Here is a 27,383-nt window from a genome sequence, read left to right as displayed (position 1 = left end):
AAATCTAAAAGGTAACATTTCAAACAAAAAGCAAATAACATAAAGAAGATAAACTCAGCCTCTGGTTTTGGAGTTAGATTATAGTAGAGAGACTTGACATTGAAAAGCAATGTAGACCCACAGAATTGGAGGAAAGAAATTTACAAATTATATATATTATCGGGGATTGATATACACAATAAATAACTACAACTCAGAATAAATAACCTTCAACTCAACAACAAAAACAATCCAATTTAAAAATGGGCAAAGAATTTGAATATATAAATTTCTCCAAAGAAGATATATAAATGGCCAATAAGCACTTGAAAAGATAGAGAGAGGTTAGGGGTTGGGGGAAAATGGTAAAGGGGATTAAGAGGTACAAGCTTCCAGCTACAAAATAATGCACAAGGATGTAACATACAGTATAAAGTATATAATCAATAATAGTGTAAAAAACTGCATGGTGACAGATGGTTACTAGACTTATGATCATTTCAAAATTTATTTAAATGTTGAATCATTACATTATACTAAACCATACTTCAGAAAAATAATCACTAACCACCAGAGAAATGCAATTCAAAACCACAGTGAGGTATCATTTCATATTCAACAGAATGGCTATTATCAAAAAAAGGAAAATAAGTGTTGGTAAGGATGTGGAAAAACTGGAATGCCTGTACATTGTTGATGGGAATGATGGTGCAGTCACTGTAAAAAACAGAATAGCAGTTTCTCAAAAACTTAAAGAATTGCCATATGATCCAGCAATTCTACTTCTAGCTATATGCCCAAAAGAACTGAAAGAAGGGACTTGAACAGTTGTACACCCAGCAACATCATTCACAAGAGCTAAAAGATAGAAATAATTCAAATGTCCAGTGATGAACAGATTAAGAAAATGTGATATTTACATACAATGGAATATTATTCAAACTTAAAAAAGTCTGAAAAGAAGGGAGGGCATAACTCAATGGTAGAGCACATGCTTAGCATGCCCAGGGTCCTTGGTTCAACCCCCACTACCTTCATTAAAAAAAAAGGGGGGGTGGTGAAAAAGAAAGAAAAGAGGGAGGAAGGGAAGGGGGGAAGGAGTTCTGATATATGCTACAGCATAAATGAATCTTGGAAATTCTATGTATGCTAAATGAAATATGCCAAATACAAAAGGACAAATATTCATGATTCCATTTACATGTGGTACCTTAAACAGTCAAATTCATAGGGACAGAAAGTAAAATTGTAGTTACCCAGGGCTTGAGGTAGGGAGTAATGGGAGTTCTTGTTTTAATGGGTATAGAACATAAAATTTCAGGGTAGTGGTAATACGAATAGTGGTAAGAGTAGCTCAACAATGTGAATGTATTTAATGCCATTGAATTGTACACTTAAAAATGGTTAAAATGGCAAATTTTATGTCAGGTATATTTTATCATGATAAAAATTAAAATAATTTTTAAAGCAGTGTGATACAGTAAAAGACAGCCCTGAATTAAGAAAATGAAAATCAAACTGAGGTACTGATATTAACTATGTGCTCTTAGATAACTAACTTGACCTCTCTGGGATTCAGTTTTTTCACTTTTGAAATGAGAAGATTATAACAGATGATGTCAGTATTTCTTCTCAGTTCAAAACATTCCAGGGAAGCACATTCCAGATGCCAGACAAACCAAAGCTGAAAATAAGGTTGCTGCCACTCAAGTGGAGATAAGAGAATTAACATCCCAGTTAAGTCTTACCAGTTTTAAGAAGTTCTGTAAGGAGAATGTTAATCACAAAAGCAGACAGAAGAAAATAAACACAGCTTTGTAAACAAGGGAATTAAAAAGATCTATCTCCAGGAACATTAAAAACGCCCAACTCTATGTTCCTGAGGTCACAAACTGCGTTACTATAAAAGACAGGGCAGTTGAGCAAACATCATTTTGGGCCTTGTGAGGTGGATTACTGATTCTCTGTTTGCTAATAAATATTATTGGCATTTTTGTTAGACTTGAAGGGCCCAGTTTCTACTGAAGCTGAAATCATTTATTCTGGTGTTATTCTGAGCTAAAGCAGAAGAATGGCTACTTCAGTTTCCATTTCAGGGAGATAAAAAAATCAGTATCTGCCTCCCCTCTCCTCACCAATACCATGAACCTACTAGCACCACATCCTGTATTTCCTATTTAACACTGAACTCAAACACGGATTCCACAGAAGCATCTTCCTCCCACAAATTAACAGTTTAGTAACTTGACTGCTCAAAACCAAGCTATCTGGCACCGTGCTAAGAAAGGAACAGGTACTTGGATGGAATCCTTTATCTTGTAAAGAAATATGCTTTTGCCCACATTCCTATGAGTATGAAAATGGCTCATGTTATAAAGAAGCAATAATTACTAAAAAAAAAAAAGAAAGAAAGAAAGAAACATGAAAGCAGATTTTGATTCAATAAAAGAAAGAGTTTTAGCACTGCCCAACAATGAATCCGGCTGCATGTGAAAGTAGCTAACTCCCTTTGAATAAAATGTACAAGCCTTGGATAGATGACCATAAATCAAGCTATGTCAGAAAGACTTAGTAACTGAGATAATAAGACTCTGCCTAACCCTTTTATCTCCAATTCTATGAGATCAGCATCATAATATCCATATACTACCAACTGGCACTAGGAGAATTCAGATTCATTAGCTGTACTATCATAACTAGCCTCTCTATATATGGAACTTCATGTTTACTATAAGACAAGAAGGATCTTGAGTTTTCAAAGATGATTAACAAAAGATAATGTATGTCTTCATTCCTTTCAGGCAAGAAAGGGATCAAAACTTTGGAACGAAGTAACCCTCCAAGAGAATCCTTGTCCAGCCACTGTGTGACTTTGGACAATTTATGTAACCTCTCTGAGTTTTAGTTTTATAAGAGGCAGTATCACCTAACCTCACAGGGCTATTATAAAAACTTCATTAAACTACATATCTGACACCGTATAAAAAAGTATTCTCTTTCAAATTCTACCCATTCTTTAACAACCCACTTAAAAGTTACCTTTTCCACGTTCTCCATGACTTTCTAAACCAAAGTAATTGTTCTCTGAACTTCCAAAATATACTTATAAATAAGATCACATTTTTGAAGCCTCAATTATAGGAAAAAAGGTGAACTTAAAACTATATTACAGTTGTAGTTCAGTAAGTCTGATCAGAAAGAAAGGGGACTAGTGAATATCTGATTACCTATTTTAACTATTTTAAAGTGTTCATATTAAAAAGCTTAGACATCCTTATTAGTGTACAAGTCCAGTCCCAAAGTAATTTTCCAAATTCCTCCCCCACTGTATCCATTCACAGATCTAATGGACTAACCCTAACTTTGTTCAAACAATATTGTCACCTAGGAGTCTCTACACCCCAGTCAACCTCAAACCTGGATATCTAACTGATACAGCCATTAAAACCCAATTCTAATGCCAATTCTCTGAAGTCCTATCCATCCCTCAGGTCCTAGAGAAATTTTTGCTTTCTTTAAACTAACAGCACATTCTGTTTAAGCCTCAACTTGGTGATTTAATGACAACTGTTCACATATGTGTTTAATGTCCTGCTCCTCCTCCCGCCCCAACTAGACTGTAAGTTTTCATAGTCAGGGCGTATCTTTTACCCTCACTGCATTCTACTTCATTCTTTCCCCAATCCCAACACATAGCACAGTGTCTATCAAAACACAGAAAATCAAAAAATATCTGATGACATCTAATGTCCCTTAATACAATTGAAGCTTCTTAAGGGAAAGAAAAAATGGCAAAGGAATGAAAAGGAAATTGAAACAAAATTCAGGTACTTATTTTTAAATTAAAATCGTGGATCAAGAATGTGTAAATTATCAACGTTCAATTTAGAGTTGCTAAGAATAATTATAGTTTACTTTCTATTACTAAGGAAAACAATTTAAAGAAGCTATTTCAAAGCAATACAAAAATATCACTGAAAAAATGCAGAAGTGGTCTTACCTAAAAAAAAAGAATCACCTCCAAATAAATATTAGTATTCTGTGATCTCATACTTTTAGTATTTAATTGGAATATTTTCATTTAGACGTCAGCAGACATATTTTAAGCCACATTTGGAAATATTTATAGTAAGCCTTATACATCCTTGGAATAAGCCTTACCTATTTAAATATTCAATTTTTTCATATAAAGAATATAATTCACTTGGAAAATTTTGGTTGTATTTTTTAAGTATTTTCTATAGTAAACTGCACTGTTTCTAATAAAATTTTAGTGTTATGAATGATAAATAAATCAGCACATAACTGAGATAATAGTACTCACAAATATCTATTAAAATTGATATCAACTTATTAACTGGGACATATCTCATGGTTTTGTGTAATAGATCAGAATATTATATTTGGCTCAAATGCAACATGCCATGCATACACAAATACAAAGTTGCAAAGTGAAATTCTGAACAACATAATGTGATATATGAGGAATACAGACAATTAAGGACAAAATTAAACTTACCAGGAGAAATTAAGAATAATCACTTAACAATGATTTTATTTTACAGAAAAGCTAGTTCCAAGACCTAGTTAACTTCAAGTTCTATATTTTTTAATTTTCTTAATAAGCAGGCAAATTTCCTTGAAAATGTGAGCACTGACAAGTATCTTTTTTCAGAGGGGACACCTGGATACAAGTATCATTTCAAAAGTTATATATTATTAAAGGAAATATATTTTTAAGAAATGAAGTACTTTAGATTAAGAAATCGATATGTATTTTCTGAAAATTATGCTGTTTTTCATAAATATCTAATGAAACTACACCCGACAAAAAAAATAAGATTACTAGTTAGGATAGGAAAGTAAAATATATTCCAAATGACTGAAATAATCCAAATTTGTAAATGTAGAAACATTTCACTAGAATTTCATGTATTTAAGCCTTATACAGTTAAATAATTATTCCTTTAATATATTAAAACTACTGCTTTCAACTAAAAATAAAAGTATGATTAATAACTATAGGCTCTCTTTCATAAATCTCTTTCAATTCAGGAAATATGACCTCCAAGTAAAGTAATCCAAAACTAAATGAAAGTTAAGGGCTAAAATCAATTTCTTCCAAAATGCAGTGACTGCACACAGGCATATCAAATATACTAAATCTATATCATGGGTATACTTTTTTCAGTGGCTAGGAATACCATGAAATTGTATGTAGTTGATAAATACTTTGGCCTTGATATGAATTGTAAAAAAAAATTTGTATCCCCTCAAAAAGGAAAGAAGGTACTTGCTCTTGCAGTTCCCACTACAATGTGAAGCAGCAACATTTTACTAATAGCTGCAACATGAATTAACAGTTATTATCCCAGCAACAGTTACCACTACTACGAAAGATGTTATGATCTAATACATTTCAGACATTTAAAAAAAGTTATATTACAGTATTAACTTCAGAGATTTTTCTAAGGTTTTGTATAAAACTAACACACTGGCATAAGACAGATACAACTGGGTTTTTTTCTCTCCTAAAACAGTAAGTGAAAATTTTCATAAACCACATTTTAACATAATACTTACCAGCATGTGGGTAGTTTAAGAAGTTTACCATAAAGAGCAGTGCTGAAAGAGGGAATAATGGGAACAGGTAAGCAGTAAGATCCCCTACAATCCAAAGACGTCAGTCCTGCCTGGAAACCAAATATCTGAAACAAGAAGAAAAGATCCAAATGTTCACAGAGACAATGTTTTAATAAGCACAGGATGAAATACGTCAGTTTCAATTTGCTCTACAACAGCTGCACACTAAATATGTTCCAATGTCTTTTTCCACTTCCCAAACATGAACATTTTCTTTATTCAATTTGATACTAAGAATTGAGAGATTTAAATATACAGTATTTCATTCACAACCCTGAAAGATCACTGCTCTTTTCACTAATTTTAAGTTTCACATTTTATTTCTACACATAATTCTCCTTTAGCATGTTACTGTCTGCTAAAATGCACATATTCTCTCTTAAGATATATAACTGACTACACTGTGCATAATACAGATATTAACTTTAATAAATTACTGTTATATCATTTTATGCCTAAAAGAACAGTAACTACATGAACAATCTTAAAAATGTATTTTGCCTTCAAGTTACAGTACACACACAAAACAGATATCCAGATATACCCATAAGTGTTACATCTTTTCCACTTCTTTTGTGAAAATAATTGTAGAGCTAAGGTTTCTCACCTCAGGAAATTTTGTACATGGCAAAAATGATTCTTCATATGTTTATACTTAAAACAAGCAGATCACCATCAGAACTTTAAACACTCTCTGAAATTCCTGAACTCTACATTTACCTTAATAGGAAGAATCAAGGTATTAACACCACACTTTACATGAAACATTCCAAAGAACTGAATATGACAGATACATTTTCTTCCATTATTTCCACTGAGATAAAAGATAAATGTCTCAAACAGGAAACACTGACACACAGGGATACAAAACAAACAGTTACTGTTTTCCAACAACATGCAGAAACAGTTTAACCCCAACATTTATTTTTCATTCCTTAGGTTTATAAAGCACTGACTTTCCTGTTTCTAGAATTAATATTAGCTGCTAAATTCAACAGTGAAACATATAAAAATCTCAATAACTAATTTTCAAAACAAAATACTTTCATTTAATGAACACAAACTAATAATCAATTTCTTAGAAAGTAAAAGTAGCTCCAAATGGTTTTAAAAAGCTACTATGCTCCTATCATTCATCAAACTGACAATGTCAAATCTTCTCCTGTAAAGTCAAGTTTTCAGAGAACAAAATAATTTTCTGGAAAACAGACATTAGTTAGAATTTTGTGTTTCCAGAAAAAAAAAACTGCATTTCAAAGGATCTATCTACATAATTACTATCAAGAAAAATGAAAGTGATATACTTATTAATTCCATAAATCCTGCTACTAATCAAGAGGCAAGAATTAAAGTGAGAAGAAAAAGAAAAAAGCTTGTTTCTAACACTTGATTGATCAACCTTAAAGACTGTTATTCCACATTCATTTTCTGCGAAGACTTGTTCTGAGCAGCACAAATGCAAAGAACTTGTAGGCACTGTACAATTCCAGCATTTTGTATTTCCTCTGAAAGACTCAGGATTTAAAGGAGTATGAAATTTATAATTATTAACACCACTTAATACAAAGCATGATTACTGAAACAATGCCCAACCTCCAAATATTTCTACAGTATGAATCACAGTAATGTGCTAGCAAACTAGATTATCTGTGTTCAAGTAAGAACTCTCAAGCCACTTTCTAGTATTCTATAAATGTCCCAACAGTATAATTACAGACACTATCATTAATATACACAGATGGAAACTGGGTGTAGAGGAGATCCCCTGCTGGTTGTCTGCAGAACTGCAAAGGACTTTGGGGAAATTGCTTATTGTTCTGCAGGTTTATTTTTTTTAAGCTTTTACTAAATTTACATGTTGTCCAGAGATGCCTCGAAGGGAACATTCAAGCAGTATGAATTATAATGAAAGAGGGCTATCTACCACATCAAAAAATACTTATTTCAAAATAACCAATTTTCAGTTCTCTCTTTTAAATTACAGCGATATGATACATAGACTTAAAATATCTATATAACGGAATAACTTGTTAACAACCCTTGGCCAAGATTACACTTTACTAGAAAAAAGAAGCCAGCGCAGGATGAACTGAGGTTGTTTTCACCATGACTGTTCATATATTCAGAAAGAAAATAAAAGTACTTAACACCGCAAACTAACAGTCTGAAGCAAAAAGAATGTCTGAAGCAGTAAGTGTAACTACTAATAAAAATTTAGCTGAAAGAAATGTCAACTTGAGTAAGATGACTTATATATCATGTTAAATGAAAAGTTAAAAATGTAGTGCCACCTTTTAAAAAATCCAATTAGAAAACAATTTAACTAAATCACCTTATTTTATATATGGAAAAATGAGAACCAAAAAGGATAAAGGGGGACTTTAGAATTACTTATTGCTGGAATAGAAAAAACAATCTTTCTCACCACTACCTCTCCTCTAACCATCAGTAAGATGCCATTTATCACCTCTTATCAGCAAGTATCTTAAAGTAGCCTGGAGTATGCTACATTTTTTTCATTGCCTACTCATTCTTTAAACACTTTAAATCTATTTCCTATTCATGTATCCACTGAAACAAAAAGAAACTCTGAACTAAAACTGATACAGTCTTTTCTTGTAGAAAGAAAATCAAGTATTTCTAATTAAACAAGGAAACAATAAACAATAAGTGATCTTTCTTCACCTAGATTTTTTTCAAAACTGAACACTGTCAAAAGCAACATAAACAAATAGGACCTAATTAAATTTAAAAGCTTTTGCACAGCTAAGGATACCATCAGCAAAACGAAAAGAAAACCTCAGAATGGGAGAAAATATTTGCAAGTGATGCAACTGACAAGAAACTAATTTCCAAAACATACAAACAGCTCATACAGCTTAATTTAAAAAAAAAAGGCAACATAATCAAAAAATGGGCATAAGATCTAAATAGACTTCTCTCCAAAGAAGACATCCAGATGGCCAACAAGCACATGAAAAGATGCTCAACATGGCTTATTAGAGAAATGCAAATCAAAACTACAATGAGGTATCACTTCACAACAGTCAAGAATGATCATCATTAAAAAGTCTAGAAACAATAAATGATGGAGAGGATGTTAAGAAAAAGGAACCCTCCTACATTGTTGGTGGGAATGTAAATTGGTGAAGCCACTATGGAGGACAGTCTGGAGGTGCCTTAAAAAACTAAAAATAGACTTACCATATGATCCAGCAATCCCATGCCTGGGCATATACCCAGAGAAAACTGTAATTCAAAAACATACATGCAACCTGAATGTTCACAGCAGCACTATTTACAATAGCCAAGATATGGAAACAACCTAAATGTCCATCAACAGATGACTGGATAAAGAAGATGTGGTATATACACAGTGGAATATCCCTCACCCATAAAAATGAATAAAACAATGCCATTTGCAGCAACACTGATGGACCTGGAGATTGTCTTTCTAAGTGAAGCCAGAAAGAGAAAGAAAAATACCGTATGAATCTAAAAAAAAAAAATACAATGAACTTATTTTTACAAAACAAAACAGACTCACAAAGAACAAACTTTTGGTTACCAGTAGGGAAAGGGGGTGGGAAGGGATAAATTGAGAGTTCGAGATTTGCAGACACTAACTACTATATGTAAAATAGATAAATAAGAAGTTTATACTGTACAGCACAGGGAACTATATTCAACATCTTGTAGTAACCTATAATGAAGAATAAAAAATGAATATATGTATGTATATGTATGACTGAAACATTGCACTGTATGCCAGAAACTGACACAACATTGCAAACTATCTATACTTCAATAAAAAATAATGCAAAATTTTTTAAAAACCTTCAAAAAACAAAAGGCAATGAAATAGTCAAAAGTCAAAGCTTTATTTTTTTAACATATTCAGTATACTTAATACCAATGAAAAGTTTTTCTACATGCTATACTATGCCCAACATTTAACTTTCTGGAACATTTATCTTATCCATTGTAGCTGTAGTCAAACTAACCAAAATATAAAAGATAACTAGACAGAAAGTATAGCAAAATATTCCCAAAACATAATTTTATCTGGACTACACTGTAACTTTCACATTTCCCTAAAAATTCAAATGAGTTTTTAACATATTAACAAGTAGAGGTGGTCAACTATGCCAATAACTTTTATGTCAGTATGGATGACACCCATACTGGTGACCGATGGCTTTGAGGGCCATTTTCCTTGAGGATAGGGCATGCTTGCTCATCTTTAATCATGAGTATCTGCAATATGGTAAGAACTTAATATTTACCAAATGAATGAATCCCAAAGAAGTAGAATACCTTGTAAAGAACTGCCTAAAATTAAGACTTTTTCAACAAAACAAGGCAAATATGTTTAACAATATAATCTGATATTCAAGTTGTACCAATATTTTTTTTAAATCACACACCTCAGTGTATTAGTTACGGGAATGAATAAAAAAGCACAAGTATAAAATATTCTCTATTAACTAACTTTCAAAAATACCTTCTGCTATTCTCCAAATGACATAAAACACTATGATAGATCATTGTAATAATGGCCCCCCAATGAAACACACTTTCCTGTGTCCACACCCCTCTGCAATATGATACTGTCACTCCTTCACCAAAGGAGTGAAATCTCCTCCATCTTTTTTTTTTTAACATTTTTTTATTGAGTTACAGTCATTTTACAATGTTGTGTCAAATTCCTCCATCTTCTTAAAAATGGGCTTTGCATGGACATTTAGAAAAATGTGTTCTTCCACTCTACGTGGTTTGAAAATAGTCAGATTTTAACATCTTAAATTTAAATATGCCCAGAGGTGATCTAAAACTGCTATCTCTAAATTGGTTTTTTTTTAATTCTACAAACATGCAAATATTTAAAAACTGTAAAACATCAAACTATCAAGCATGAACCGATAAAATCAAGAGTCTATTTTTGGAGTCCTCCAACTTTTTAGTACTTTACATAAAATTCAGTGCATTTTTAGTATTTTATTCTTGAATTCAACTTGTTACAGTTTCCCTTAGGCCATAAAACAGAATTTGATTAGGTCTATGCTGTCTCTGCTTAGATATTAAATATATAAGTGTTTGCTTAGCAAAAACACTTACTACTCAACATTTGAGTTTATTCATTTTAAGTACCTATATTGGGATGTATTAATAATTTACCAAAAAAAAAGGAGATGGAAGAGCTGAGCAAAGTCTCCAATAATTAGCTTTATATAGCTTGATTTAAAGTAATAAAGTTTTCCTTTACATTAAAAAATTAAGATGAATTCAGTAAGAGGAAAATGACTAAAAAAAAAATGTGTTAAACCCACTCTATAAAACATCATCTCACATAAATGTTCTCCTCAAAGAAATAATGAAGCCTTTAAAACATCCTTAGAAACTAAGTGCTCTTTCATACTGCTTATAAATATCAATGATATATAAAATCTTCAAAAATTACAATTACCTTATAAATATCAAGTCATTAACTCCAATTGAAGAAATCTTTAAAATAGGTACACTTTTATTTTTTATATTAATTATATTGAATAATGAATATATCCATATCTTATTGAAATCTCATCTTATGTAGTACTAATTCTGTAAAATTACAACAAAGAATGAAGTTTTATTTAATTCCCACAAAGCCAACCAGATACTAATACAGAAGAAAATTCACTTTTCATACCTTAAGGTAGCAATGTGCATAGCAATAATGAAGCAGATTATCAGAAGGCTGAGTAAGGCTGCTAACCACATGCACCAACTGTTCCGCGTACATTGGCACAGAATGTTCCAGATTAATTTTATCCACCAGTATCTGAATCGATGGCAAAGGCCGAACAGACTGGAAGTTTGTAGTATTCATGAAGTTACTTGAGTTCTGGAAAATAATAGTATTCACTTTATACTTCAGGAGAACAGTGACTGATGGACAAAGCTGTCTACACAAGCTTCAGACTGACACAATGATATCAAATCATCCTGGAAATGATGCCTTCCTATGGGACTCTCTTACCATAACCAAATACAAACACCTTCAACATATTTTCAGGTATGTCCCAGATTTCAAAGAATGCCTATTTAATACAAAATTATCAATGTCCTTTTAGCTAAAACTTTTATTATTTTCAATCAACTGGAATATTATCACTACATGCCTTGGAACACTGAAGGTACTTACTTAAGCTCAATGATTAAAAAAAAAAATCCTAGATATCCCAGAGCTAGCCACCTTTTATCTTCTTTTCCTTCATTTAAAAGACTAAGATATTAAGCAGACAACTCAAGACAGTCTGAAAGATATGCCACAACAAGCAAAGTCTGCAGGACAGAAAAAATTCTGATCCATATCATATCTACTAATAATAATCAAGGTAAAGGTTCATAACTCCTAAGAATCTCGAGGTGGGTTTGGTATTTTCAGTGTTACAGAATCTTTCAAAGCTTCCCATAAATGCAGGTTAAGTTTCAAGATGTCCAGAGCATGAACTCTGATTAGCAAGCAACCCCTTCTAGTCCTTGAGCTTTACTCCTATACCTATAGCTCTCAATGAGGAACAGTTCAGGGGTATGCGAAAATATGTGGGAAGAGCAGTTTAATTGTTTTGTTTGTCTTTCATTATCACAATAACTCGGCAACAGTATTGGCATTTAGCTGGCATTGGCTAAAGATGGTAAATGCTACCTAACCCTTCTCTAGTACAGAAAGCCAACATGCCACTATTGAGAAACACTATGCCTAAGACTAAGCTGAACGTACAATCTTTTTTTTACTCATTATTAATAATAATTTTTAAACCACCACTTATTGAGCAATTACTTTACTTTTTTAAGGAAATGTATTTCGATTACTGAAGTATACAGTAAAGGAGATAAATCTTAACTGTAGAGCTCAACAAAGTTTTATGTATGTAACCACCACACATTTCAAATACCTTGAAGGCTCCCCTATACCCTTTCTCAGGTAATATCAAATCCCACCAGAGGTAGCCAATATCCTCACTTCAATCACCATTGTTTTGTCTGTTCTTCAGCTTCATATAAACAGAATCATACAGAATATACTCACGTCTGCCTGCTTTCATCCAACATAACATGTGAGAATTATCTACTGTTCATTCTTTGAGTTGACACATCATTACAGAATGGCTCTCTTTATTTCTAATAATATTTCTTGTCTTAAACTCTACATTTTCTGATATTAAAATAGCCACTCTATCTTTTCTTTGATTAGCATTTAAATGGTATATTTTTTTTTATCTTTTTATTTCTAACTAGTGTTATAACTTTCAGTTCCAGAATTTCTTTTGGTTCTCTTTTTTCAAACAGACTGAGGTCTTTTGAAATCTTCTACTCTTTTTTTTTTTTTTGTCTCTTCTTCAACTTTTTAATCATAGTTAAACTTCTTGTCTGAAGCTCATGCCTAATCAAAATCAAATTTTAATTTTCTCCACGAAAATTGTCCCCAGGTGATCCCTTTACCCAGCAATTTAATAATTACTTATGAGTGGCAAATAGAGAGCAAATATACAAAATGAATCTACTGCAGCTTAATCCTCTGCCATACTTTCATACATTCTTCTTAAATTTGGGACAATTTTGACTTTCAAAGTCATCATCATTATGTAGACATCAAAAGAAATATAACCCAAAAAATAAAAAATTAAAGATAACAGATAATACTTTATATATATACAGCAGTCTCAGAAAGCAACACATTGTAAATAGACCTTAAATATTAAGCATCTAGTAAGTTCTCATTAACAGTAGCAGTAATAATCATGGGTTCCTAATATATGCAGAATGGTTTACATGAATTATTTCACTGAGTATTCAAAATAATTTTAAGAGTTAGGTACTGTAGGGAAACTGCTCTGTGCCAGCTCCCTGACAATCTTAAAATCCATTTAGAACACAAAGGCAAGGCTCAACCACAGCAGTCCATCCTGTGTTACTATCAGAACAGGGGAGAACAGGTGAGGTGGTCTTGTGAGGAGCTGCTAAGAGACAATTTCTCACTCACCTTCTCATCTTGAGAAATGCTGCTATGGGACGTCTTCTCATCAGCATCCCTCATTCACATAAGATAGGGGGCTTTCCATCTGCCCCTCTCACAATACAACTGTAGGCTATATAGTTGCTTGGCTTCAGTGTGGAACTAAATCCTTGTCAAAAGGGTACCCTACCATGTGTGTTGTATGTCATTTGGCACTCTGGTTTCAGGGCTGTCCTAAAACGGACAAAGTGAGCTGATACCATTAGTGATTTGCTTTTGTTGTCTATGTAAGTAATAAACTATCTAGGCTTGCTGCTTCTTTGCTGGCTGAATCTGTCAGCTTAAAAATACAATTTCCTCTTGTTTTTCAGAAAAGGAAAACATGGTTTAGAGATATAAAACAAAGTTCATAAGGTGTCACTGGTTGTACATGGTCTGATATCTAGGCCCACGATCTTCAACATTTCTTTATAAAGCCTAAGCTAGAGATTATTTATTACATAAATATATATAAATTACTTTCTAACAGTTAAAAATCATAGTTACATTGCTTTACCTTCATCATGGATAACTAATAAACAGATATTCTTTTACTTATCATCTTCTTCAACAATATCATAGAACCAACAAATATATGTACATGAGAAAACAAGTAGTGAATCACAAAATATACCTTTTCTCCCATAATGACAGGTAGCAAATGGTCCAGCAAGTTGAATTCAGCCATGAAAATTGTGCATGTACATTTGAGGAGAGTAACACTTGTATGTCGAGTAGGAATATATTCCTCCAAAGATGCTACTTCCTCAGGATTCCGCATTGTTTCATTTTCATCCTTAATATCTAAAGTGAAATAATAATCAATAAACTCTTAATCTTTCATTAAAAGAATAACACCTTCTGTTCATAAAAACACCACTGGGATCATGTAAAAGCAAGCCACAGACGGGGAGAAAATATTTGCCATAGACAGATACACAGACATACATAGATATTGCCACAAAGGACTTGTAGCCACAGCATATTAAAAATCAAAAGCTTTAAAAACTTCTAAAAAACAATAATACACAAATAATTCAATAAAAAATGGGCAAAAAAAGACATGAACAAGCAAAAGATAATATACCCAAATGGCCAAAAGATATGTCAAAAGTTAGTTAACATCATTAGGCATCAGACAATTGCAAATAAAGTCAAAATGTGATAGCACTACACACCCACCGAAAACGCTTAAAATGAAAAAGACTAAGATTACTAAAAGTTTGTAAGCATGTAAACCAAATATCAGCAAACTTTTTCTGTTAAGAGTCATATAGAAAATATGTTAGTCTTTTGGGCCATACCGTCTCTGTCACAATTACTCAATTCTGCCGCTGTAAGACAAAAGTAGCCACAGACAACACATAACTAAATGAGCTTGACTATGTCCCAATAAAACTTTACCTATGAAAACTGAAAATTATATTTCATACAGCTTGTCACAAAATATGATACTTCTTTGTATTTTTTCCAACTGTTTAAAATGCAAAACCCGTTATCAGTTCATAAGGTGCAGGAGAGGAGGAGGCAGTAAGTCACAATTTGCCAACCCCATGATTAAGAGCAACTAAAAATCTCCTATAACTGCTGGTAGGCAGGTAAAGTGGTTCAACACTTCAGAAAACAGTTTGGAAATATCTACTAAAAGTGACCATATGCAATCCTTTTGCCTAAGTGATATTAACTCTTAAATACCCAAAAGAAATAAGTTTGTATGTTTATCAAAAGGCATGTGCTAGAATGTTGGTAGCATCACTACCAAAACAACCAAAAACCAGAAACTAATCAAATACTCATCAACAGTAAAATGGATAACCTAAAGGTGATGGACAAGTTTCTGGAAACATACAGTCCACCAAGACTGAATCAAGAAGAAATTGACCAATTGAACAAACCCATCACTAGAAATGAAATCAAATTAGCAATAAAAAACCTCCCTACAAATAAAAGTCCAGGACCAGACAGCTTCACCAGGGAATTCTACCAAACATACAAAGAAAAATTCATACCAGTCCTTCTCAAACTCTTCCAGAAGACTGAAAACGAGGGAATACTCCCAAACTCATTCAATGAAGCCACTATCACCCTGATACCAAAACCAAGCAAAACACTAACAAAAAAGAGAATTACAGACCAATATCACTGATGAACATAGGTGCAAAAATCCTTACCAAAATATTAGCAAATAGCATCCAACAGCACATAAAAAAGATTATACATCATGATCAAGTGGGGTTCATCCCAGGGACACAAGGATGGTTCAACATACTCAAATCAATCAATGTAATATATCACATCAACAAGAGAAAGGACAAAAATCACATGATCATCTCAATCGATGCAGAAAAAGCATTTTGTAAAATTCAACACCCATTTATGATCAAAACTCTCATCAAAGTGGGTATAGAGGGAACATATCTCAACATAATCAAAGCTATATATGACAAATCTACAGCCAGCATAGTACTCAACGGTGAAAAACTCAAAAGCTTCCACTAAAATCTGGGACAAGACAAGGATGCCCACTATCACCACTCCTATTCAACATAGTCCTGGAAGTCCTAGCCACAGCAATCAGGCAAGAGAGAGAAATAAAAGGGATCCAAATTGGAAAAGGAGAGGTAAAAGTGTCACTATATGCCAATGACATGATACTATACACAGAAACTCTAAAAGGTCCACACAAAAACTACTAGAAATAATCGAAGAATTCAGCAAGGTAGCAGGTTACAAGATTAAAGTTCAAAAATCAGTTGCATTTCTTTACACTAACGATGAATCAACAGAAAAAGAAAGTAAAGAAACAATCCCCTTTAAAATAGCACCCAAAGTAATAAAATACCTAGGAATAAATCTAACCAAGGAGGTAAAAGACTTATACATGGAAAACTATAAACCACTGATGGAGGAAACTGAAGAAGACTTTAAAAAATGGAAAGATATCCCATGCTCCTGGATTGGAAGAATCAGTATTGTTAAAATGGTCACACTGCCCAAGGCAATCTACAGATTTAATGCAATCCCTATCAAATTACCCAGGACATATTTCACAGAACTAGAATAAATCATAATAAAATTTATATGGAACCACAAAAGACCTAGAATTGCCAAAGCATTACTGAAGAAAAAGAAAGAGGCCGGAGGAATAACTCTCCAGACTTCAGACAATACTATAGAGCTACAGTCATCAAAACAGCATGGTATTGGTACAAAAACAGACATATGGACCAATGGAACAGAACAGAGGGCCCAGAAATGAACCCACAAACTTTTGGTCATCTAATCTTCGACAAAGGAGGCAAGAATATACAATGAAATAAAGACAGTCTCTTCAGCAAATGGTGTTGGGAAAACTGGACAGCAGCATGAAAATCAATGAAGCTAGAACACTCCCTTACACTATACACAAAAATAAACTCAACATGGATCAAAGACTTAAACATAAGACAAGATACAATAAACCTCCTAGAGGAAAATATAGGCAAAACATTATCTGACATACATCTCAAAAATGTTCTCCTAGGACAGTCTACCCAAGCAATAGAAATAAAAGCAAGAATAAACAAATGGGACCTAATGAAACTTACAAGCTTCTGCACAGCAAAGGAAACCATAAGTAAAACAGAACAACAACCTACGGAGTGGGAGAAAATTTTTGCAAATGATGAAACCAACAAAGGCTTGATCTCCAGAATATATAAGCAGCTCACACGACTTAAGAAAAAAACAAACAACCCAATCCAAAAATGAGCAGAAGACCCAAACAAGCAATTCTCCGAGGAAGAAATACAAATGATCAATAGGCACATGAAAAAATGTTCAGTATCATAAATTATCAGAGAAATGCAAATCAAAACTACAATGAGGTATTACCTCACACCAATCAGAATAACAAATGCTGGAGAGGCTGTGGAGAAAAGGGAACCCTCCTACACTGCTGGTGGGAATGCAGTTTGGTGCAGCCACTGTGGAAAACAGTATGGAGATTCCTCAAAAGATTAGGAATAGACTTACCATATGACCCAGGAACCCCACTGCTGGGCATACATCCAGAAGGAATCCTACTTCAAAAAGACACCTGCACCCCAATGTTCATAGCAGCACTATTTACAATAGCCAAGACATGGAAACAGCCTAAATGTCCACCAACAGATGACTGGATAAAGAAGATGTGGTATATTTATATAATGGAATACTATTTGGCCATAAAAACCGACAACATAACACCATTTGCAGCAACATGGATGTTCCTGGAGAATGTCATTCTAAGTGAAGTAAGCCAGAAAGAGAAAGAAAAGTACCATATGAGATCGCTAATATGTGGAATCAAAAAAGAAACATAAATACAAAACAGAAATAGACTCATAGACATAGAACACAAACTTGTGGTTGCCAAGGGGGTGGTGGGTGGGAAGAGACAGACTGAGATTTCAAAATTTGTAGATATTGACAGGCATATGCAGAATAGATAAACAAGATTATACCGTACAGCACAGAGAAATATATACAAGATTTTGTGGTAGCTCACAGCAAAAAAAAAAAATTGACAGTGAACATATGTATGCTCATGTATTCATGAAAAATTGTGCTCTACAATGGAATTTGACACATTGTAAATGACTATAACTCAAAAAAATGTTAAAAAAATAAAATGGATAAGTAAGGTATCCTATATTCACAAAATGGGATACTATACTACAATGAAAAGGAATCTCACAAACATAATGTAAGCTAAAGCTATAGATAAGAGTATATACCGTGCAATTACAATTACAAGAATTCTAAAATATGCAAAACTAAACCTAGGATGTTAGAAGGACGGACAGTGATTACCCCTGAGGTGAGAGTAATAACCAGAAGAGGGCAAGAAGAATTCTGGAGTGCTGGTAAAGTTCCAATTCTTGAACAGTTAGACACATAGATGTGGTTAACTTTGTGAAATTCCCAGAACTATACCCTTAGGTTTTGTATGCTTTCCAGTATGTATTTACACTTCAATACATAATTTTTAAAAGAGTGGAGAAGGACTTATAACTACTTAAGATTTAACCCTATGCAGTCATATATATGTACATTTAGGCAGCTTTCACTTTGCACAGTTCTGAATTCCAACTACCTTGTTTTAGTTAAAAAAAAAAAAAAACCAGTTCCCAAAAAACACAGATTAAATATCAGCTCCCACAGTACAATGACTGTAAATAACTGCATAAAGTACTAACTTCACTACTAACCCTACAGTCCACAATCATTAGAGATAAACATATGCTCTGTGACCAATCATGTCACTTCTTTTAAAGTCTGTCAGATTTGGTTACTGGTTACCAGTACCTGTCATATAGCTCTGGCACAGACAGTAAAGCATGTACTTGTACTGATTCCTTGTTTACTAGTGATAAATCCATGTGACATTTTACAAAACTGGATTATCGAAATAATGAACTGGCAATCAAAGATGAAAGTGCAGCAAAGAAAAATGAAAATGCTGGAAGTGAAATTCTAACAAAAAACAAATGGAGTTACAGATGAAATAGTTGACTGTGGGAATACTGACACTCCACAACTGGAGAGACCCTGATTGTGCAGCTAGGGAAACCTAATGAAGACAAACATCAATGTAGATGAGAAAAGTGGTTGTGCTAAAAAGGATGAAGATGTCCCAGAAGTGATGCAAGCAAAATACTTTCCATTAAAGGAACTCACAGAGGTTTTTAGGACATTGAAGTGTATGGGATAAAATGTTGGAATGTAATCCAAACTTGGGAGTTTGACAATTTGCCAAGACATAGGAAAGACATTTGCTCCATATTGTAAGTTATACAACAAGAAGGAGACAGCACTGTTCAAACTACTAGTTTTTTTTTTACAAAGAAACAAAACACTTAATTTGTTGCTATACTTTTTACTATTTTTTCACTTCTATAAAATTTATAGTTAAAGCTTTTATTGTTTTGACAAAAATATCAAAAAGCGTGGAATAACTAATTTGCCCCACTGATTGTGATCACTTTGATTTCATTTTGCACAGCTTTATGGTCTCTAACTACCATGCAGAGACTGCCTGTATACAGTCAGCTAGCAGTTGTTCCTTATATACATCATATTCCAAATAAAAACTGAAATAAAAATTAATTTATATATACATGTATATGTGTATGTGTGTCTGTATGGCATAATTCCACTGTGGAAGAGACTGCTAATTGCAAACTCCTCTTCTTCCTTTTAGCAACAAAACTTTCTGAATTTTATGTCAGATAAACGGACTCCTTCAGAGCATACATTTTCCAGCCTTCCTGGATGCTGGGTATAGACATATGTTACTAAGTTTTGGTCAATAGGATGACAGAGCCGTTCATTATCATTTAACAAGACTACGTACCTACTATTTTCTCTTGTTACCCCTTCCTGTTGACTAAAATTAGACCTTGAACTGGTAAGTCAACACTGACTGTGTGGAGGAGATACACTTCAGAGGATGGCAGAATAGCTAGAAAGAATTCTGGGTCTAACATAACCTCATAAAACAGAGTCACCCTAGTGCCCTGTAGTACCTACCAGCTTGGACTTTTACATGAGAAAAATTAATTATGTACTGTTTTTTGTGTGAATATTAGTTTTCATTTCTGTGGGATAAACACCCAGGAGTGCAGCTGCTGGCCTATATGGTCAGTTGCATGTTGATTTTTTTAAAAAACTGCCAAACAGTTTTTAGGAGTGGCTATACCATTTTACATTCCCACCAGCAATGAATGAGTGACCCAGTTTCTTCACATCCTCCCCCAAACTTGATGTTGTCACTATTTTTTGTTCTAGCCATTCTGTACATACTACCCCAGCACTTCTCAGAGTGTCTGGCATGGAGCAGGCATTCAAGCAAGATGCAAGAAATGAATGAACGAACATATCAAGCACTAACTATGGACTAAGCACCTGGTTACATGCTTTTACAGGCACTAATCTTTCCAAGTGGGTCCTGTTAGTGTATCACCTCGGATAAGAGTAAATGTGCTATAACAAAAGAAAATACTAGAAGCATCAACAAAAACAGAAGCCTATTTCTCTTTCATGCAACAATGTGAGTCTAAAGGGTCCATCCTGGCATGGTGCCACGGCACTGCTGAAGACCCAGGCTCTGTCTAGTTGCTCTGTCATCCTCAGCATGCAGCTCTCATCTCATGGTCTAAGCTGGGAGCTCCAGCTCTGCCATTATAATTTTTTTCATCCAGAAATAAGGGGAAAAGAAAAAAAGGAAGACATGCTCTTTTCTTCTTAAAGTCATGTTACAAAAAAATTCACATGAAGTTCTGCTTCCATTCCAGTAGCCAGAACATAGTCACATGACTACATTTGGGATGTGGAGTCCTTATTTCTGTAATAAAATTTCTACCATAGAAATTTCTATTACTATAAAATAAGAGGAGAATGAATATTGAAGAGACAATTTAACTATCTGTCACAATAATTAAATTCATTATAGAGATAGAGAAATGGAAAAATCAGTCATGTTAGTTTAATTTGCTAAGGTCAATAAGAAGTAGAGGTCAGAATTCAAACCATAGTCTCACCCCACGGGCTAAGTTCTTCACTATTCTATACACCCTCATTATGCTATGTGTCCTAGAGTGCTTTACTGCATAAAATATTAACATGTATTTTATGAAACCGTGATAACCAAATCTTCATACCATGTAGAAAATATCAGTCATACAGAAAATTCCTTATTACACGTAAGACCTAAGTTTTCTTCAATGTTAAATGTGTATGTTCAGAACCCACCTTCATGTCTCTTCCTTAGAATTCACTATGGTAGAAGAATGGTCATATTTCATGAGTATCCAATGGAAAAAGTATCAAAAAGGTATGACAATAAAATACTGACAAATACTGGCAAATAAAGTACGTACTTATACAAGTAACTTCTAAATTTTGACTTCTCCCATAACTTCTACACTTAAGTTTATCTTTAAGTTAACAACTAATTATATGAACATTAGATAAGAGAAAACATACTAAAAAGGTTAAGTTTGCAAAATACAACAAATTGGATCATATAATTATTCAAATCAATTAGCAAGAGATTCAAAATTAAGCAAAAAACAAACCTGGCTTCAGTCGGCTATATGGTTCATATTCATGTTCCAGTGCACAGGCAATCATTTTTAAAATTCTATGTACTGCACTGCTATCCAAGCGAAAATCAAGAGGACCTATAACAAGACTTTTGGTAGACTTTTCCTGAACTGTCCCCAAATCTTCACTTTTCCCTGAAGAAAAGTCTTGTTGATTTGCAGAACCTACAAGAAGCCAAATTTTATATTAATTTTTAAGCACCAGATATATCAAGGATATGTCTTAATGTTACTCTTATCTTTTTAGCTTATAGCTTATGCCTTAAAACAAATTCTCCATCAGCTGGATACACAGTACCCTGCTGGAATATAGTTTTCTTTGTGCAGATGAGAAGACATTATCGACAAAAAACAAATAAAAAACAAGCATTCTTCATATCTACTTAATGAAGTGCTATAAAATTGAAATGGTCATTCTTAAAAAATTATTCTCTAAAATCTAATTGGCCTATATCCAATAATTTTATGCACAATAAATACTATTATGTTGACTGGGAGGAAGGACTCTGGAGGAAGTTATATTTTACTATTATTTTATCTTAGACATTTCACTGAAAAATAGATTGCTTAAAATTACATGTTCACAAGGTGCCTTGAGAATTTTATAATGACCATGGAAGTAAATAATAGGTATTACTCGTTCTGAACTTTTTCCAGAATAAAATCATTATGGCCATGCTCCACGGTGCAGAATCTAATTTCCTCAATTCCTTACCTGCCCATATATTGAAGAGGAACCAAAGCTGTCTCCTAAAGAAAACCCTGGCTCTACTTACCAGTATGTCTCCTTATCTACCATGTACACACCTTACATTAGAGATTTGGTTTTAACATATAAATCCACCATTTTAAGGGACAACATATATTAATTTTTTAACTCTTATGCCATTTTCTTTATTCAAACAAATATAGTTAAGAAAAACTTTCCAACATTTACTATCTTTAGAATCTAGGAAGGTCCAGTTGAACACAAAAATTCCTTATCTATGCCTTTTAATAACTTTTCCAAAAATACATTTCCCTCATTTCAAACAAAGGAGTTCAGTTCAATCTTTAGTCTCGGTACCACAGACAAAAAAATAATTATTCATATATTCTTAACAAGATGATCACACAGAATTAAATGTCACAAAACATACAAAGTTAATCTTACGCATATTTTATGATCATTTTATGATACACATAAATAACAATGAGTCACATTAGAAGTTAGGTATAAATAAAATACCATTCACATTGTAAAAATTTCTTTTCATAGCTGTATCAGGCATTTCTGAAGTTACCTGTTAGGATGAGGTAACTTAAACACAACCAGAAGAATCTGGTTGAAAATCACAATATTCAAAAAACAAGGAAAATGTGCTGCTTTGAGTACTGAAGGGACTATCATGACACTTTATGAGAAGACATTTCTTTTTTCAGATTGCCTCTAAAATAACAGAAGGCTTGTATTTTTTCCCAGATAATGCAACTTGATTATAAGGCAGTTTAAATTTAGATACCAGTGGCTTATCTGAAATGTAAAATTGTGAATGGCTTTTAGCTGTATCTTTTCAGCAAGGTATTTACTTGTAACCACCCTCAAGGCCTGGTCATTCCAGCTCCCTGAATATCTGACTATTCTCATTAAAAGTCAAGACAATATCCAGTTAGCCTAATAAAAAGGAAGGACCTGTCAGTCCCTCCAGGATAACCGGAGGCAACAAACCTGCACAGCCCACACCTATCTGTACTTTTATATCTAACAACACAAAATTATTCTTCTTCCCTTCTGAAGAGGAATCTGCAAATTATCAAAACAACTCCATCAACCATTTGTGTTGTCAGTGTGCAAGAAGGAACTCTACTTGCATCTGTGAGAACTATATATCCCTCATTGTCCTCTTGCACTAGAGATTCACCTGATTTCTTTCCCTACTGGTTCTTATTAAAGTTGGCTTATATTTAACTTATACCTTATAAGTCTGAGTTTCAGTTTAAAAAAAAATCCGTACCTTTATAGAAAAAAAAGAGAATAGCTCTACTCCAGAAGCTAGAAAGTTAACCTTTAAAGAGAATAATGTAGGAATCAAGAATCCTTCTATTTCAACATTCACCTAAATTAACACCAATACTGTCACAAGATATCCAGATTCAAAAGGGCAATGAACCATGATGCCTCTCTCTCATCCTTTTCCTCAATCCAATAACTGAATGGTTTCAATTTTATCTCTATGTCTCTAAAATCTTTCTATGGTAGATTACATTTTCAGCTATCTATTTTAGGTCCATAAAAAATTGGCAATAATTTCCTAAATAAAGAGTAGAAAGGTAGTAGTTATAACAGTAATATTTAAAGTTACATTAGTAAGAAATTTCATTTTTAAAACACTAAGTGCTTTCAAGTAGCATAACAAAAATGAAATAACTATCAGAATGCTTATTAATATCAAGCAGGAGCCGCCAGAAATTTATAAACTGAATTTTTTTTCATATGCTATTTTATAATGTGAGCAAAGTACTACTACATCATTTACCAAAACAGAAATAAATAATATAACCTTTTTTCTTACTGCATTTACTAGTTTTTTTTACATTAAGCAGAACACTAGCGTGAGCTACTTAAAGCATACCAATCAAATCTGCTTTAAAAATTTCAAAATTCACTACAAACTTTGTGTAATTATCAGTTTAATACTACATTTAGATAAAATAAAATTTAGGGCACTTTTTGATAATCTGGACTGAAGAAACAAACGTCGAGTCACAACCAATCAAGAATTTTAGATAAAATATTTCCAAGTTTTAAAATTAACTTCTTGTGAAAATTCAAAATATTTTTCTTAGGCTCATAAATAATGAAAAATCTACAAATTTCTTGTTTCAAGTAATCTAAGAAAGAAGAAAATATGAACACAGTGGTCATGAATGTAGGCTATAGATTTATACTAGTTGGGTTCAAATCCCATATAACAGGTATTTGATCATGGCCAAGTTACTTAACCTGTGTTAAGATTTGCTATTTCCTTATCTGTAAAATGAGGGTATTATTATCTACCTTATAGGGTTAATATGAGGATTAAATAAGCTAATATACATAAAACACTTAGAGCAGCACCTTTCATTTAAAATCATTCAATATACATTAGCTATTATAATCACTGTCACTACATTATAAGTGAATATAGATTCACAATAAGAAGCAAACATATGAAAGCAGCTACCTAAAAGCAGGCAAAGAATAAATGAACAGATTACTGGGTGAACGAATACATTTTTAAAGTACATGTGACATTCACAAGTTAAATTAACAGTGGAATTTTATCATTTTCTCAAAAAAATTATTCGCTCACAAAATTTCTGTGTAAGTGGTAAATCAAAAACAAGAAAATGATTATCACAAACCTCAGAACTGCAGTTTCTTCTGGTGAGGGAGGAGAAGACTGATGGAAAAGGAACACACAGAAGGCTCTAAGATGCTAACACTGTCCTGTTTCTTGGCTTGTGTGGGTAATACACAGGTGCTTATAATTCTTTGCATTTCTGTACATAAATGCATAGAACTTTTCTGCTTGTATGTTCTGATCCATCATTTTGTTTAAAAAAATTAAGGACTAAGATATCTATAACACTACATACTATTCACAAGAATGGAATATATGAAAAATTCAAACACTAACTACCAGCCTCTCAGGCAGAAAACATATAGGCACCCTAGCAAATAGAAATCAGGTTTCAATCTCTTAAAAATTCTAGAATCAGAATATGTACAAATAACAAAACTTTGAGTGTTAGGTTTCCTTGAAAGGCCACTACTTCATACCCCAACTCCTCACAAGATACTGAATCCATAGCACATGCATAAGACATCACACTAAACCAGAAGAAACCTACCAACCTACATTTGGCAACTACAACACAATAATAATTTGCAAGTTCTTAGAACAGAGACTTCTGAATTGCACATTCATATACAGGTATCCCTTGCTTTTCAAAAGTTAGCTTTATGCCATTTCACTTTTATAAAAGATCTATATTAGTAGCTGTTTCCCTAACCAAAAGGAATCCAAAGGGGATTTTCACTTTAACGAAAAAAGGCAGGAATAGCATTCAGCATTTGTTTTGCAACAAGGCATTACAGAGGCAGTGCAAACCCCCAGCACTGAGTGGCACCACCAAGCTTCTTCCCCAGCAACTACACTCAGAATCTCAGCATCAAGCCATCATAGCTTTGAATTGTGTCTGTGAGTATCTGTATTTTATCTCAATTTACTTTGTGCATCCATTAACAAGATGTGTCCTAAGGTAACTGCTTCTTCACTTTACACCACTTCGGATTACCAAAGGTTTCACAGGAATGCTGTTCTTCTGGACAGCAGGGGGAACCTGAAACATCTAATTGGCTACTGAACATCTCTACCAATATCCACAGGTACCTCAAAACACATCTTTTCCTCCAAACATCTTCCCTCTGTGTCTCTATCTTCCTTTGTGGTTATCATTATCCACTAACTAAAAACCAAAATCTGATAAACTATTTAAATTTTGTTTTTAAATCAAGCAATGCAAAGGCAGTGAGGATTTTAAGCACAAAATTAAACCAGTTTGATTGCAGTATGAATTATAGGAGGGCAAGAGTGGAAACAGGAAGCCAGTAAAAAAGCTATTAGAATCTAGAGAAGATAGAGGATTAGACAAGAGTGGTAGCAGTGGTGCTTATGAGGAGAGGAATTCAAGATAGATTCTGGAGATAAAATTTGACAAAATGTGTTGATGGTTAGGATGCTAGGAGAGAAGTGTGTCGTGATGATTCCTGGGTTTCTGGCTTGTGCAACTAGAAGATGGTAGAAAATTTTTCCAATAAAAGAAAACTGGAAATAGGGGAGAAATAGTAGGTGACCATGGAGGTATTACTAATTCAATTTTTGACGTATTCAATTTTGAGATATATGTAAGATACAGAGGGGAAATGTCAAGTATGTACATACAGAAGGTACTTAAATCCATGGAAAAGAATAAAATTACTTCAAGAAGAGTTCAGGGAAAGAAGTGAATCCAAGGTTTTCAGAACACCAACATTTAGAAATCCATTACAAAAGGAGGAAGCAGAAAATTACTGCTCTTTACTTCCTTTCCTTCCTAAACTGTTTTCATCTAACAAAACTTAACGATCCTTCAAGATCAACTCCTCTATGAAGTCTTCAACCCTACAGCCAAAAGCAGTCACTTTCTCACCTGGACCTCTTTTACTTGTGTGTTCATATTGCTATTCTTAACATGCTTTATTATTGTAATCATTTATTTAAGTGCATAAACACTATCTATTGGTTTTTTAAGAAATGATTTGGTCTTCTTTGCATTCACAATATCTAACTCATCACCTAACACAAAGAAATCATTAAAATATAAAAAATTAACCCAAAAAATGGTGAATCTTTTAACTAAATTTTCAATATGAAGACTGGAGTACTAAGCACAACACAGTATGTTGATGTGCAAATAAAATATCAAATAGTTAAATTTTTGAAATCATTTGATTGCTAACATAATAAGAATGAAACACATAAAATAATAAAAGATTGTCCATAGTTTCTAGAACTTATTTCTACTTTTCTGCT

General features: G+C 33.2%; 1 protein-coding gene across 6 annotated transcripts in view; it reads right to left on the bottom strand.

Moving 5' to 3' along the window:
• VPS13B (vacuolar protein sorting 13 homolog B) overlaps positions 1–27,383 on the bottom strand; it is a 625,623-nt gene that overhangs the window by 538,324 nt on the left and 59,916 nt on the right. For all 6 annotated transcript variants that reach the window (XM_072949533.1, XM_072949529.1, XM_072949532.1 and 3 more), the window contains exons 13-16: positions 21,760–21,951; positions 14,295–14,464; positions 11,312–11,506; positions 5,563–5,687 (exon numbers count right to left, since the gene is read on the bottom strand). In XM_072949533.1, the coding sequence (XP_072805634.1) occupies positions 5,563–5,687; positions 11,312–11,506; positions 14,295–14,464; positions 21,760–21,951 (682 nt within the window). The remainder of the gene's footprint in view (positions 1–5,562; positions 5,688–11,311; positions 11,507–14,294; positions 14,465–21,759; positions 21,952–27,383) is intronic.

This window comes from Vicugna pacos, chromosome 25 (assembly GCF_048564905.1).
Source record: "Vicugna pacos chromosome 25, VicPac4, whole genome shotgun sequence".
Taxonomy (NCBI): Eukaryota; Metazoa; Chordata; class Mammalia; order Artiodactyla; family Camelidae; genus Vicugna; species Vicugna pacos.
The sequence above is the reverse complement of the archived record's forward strand: the minus strand, read 5'-3'. Positions and strand labels throughout refer to the sequence as shown.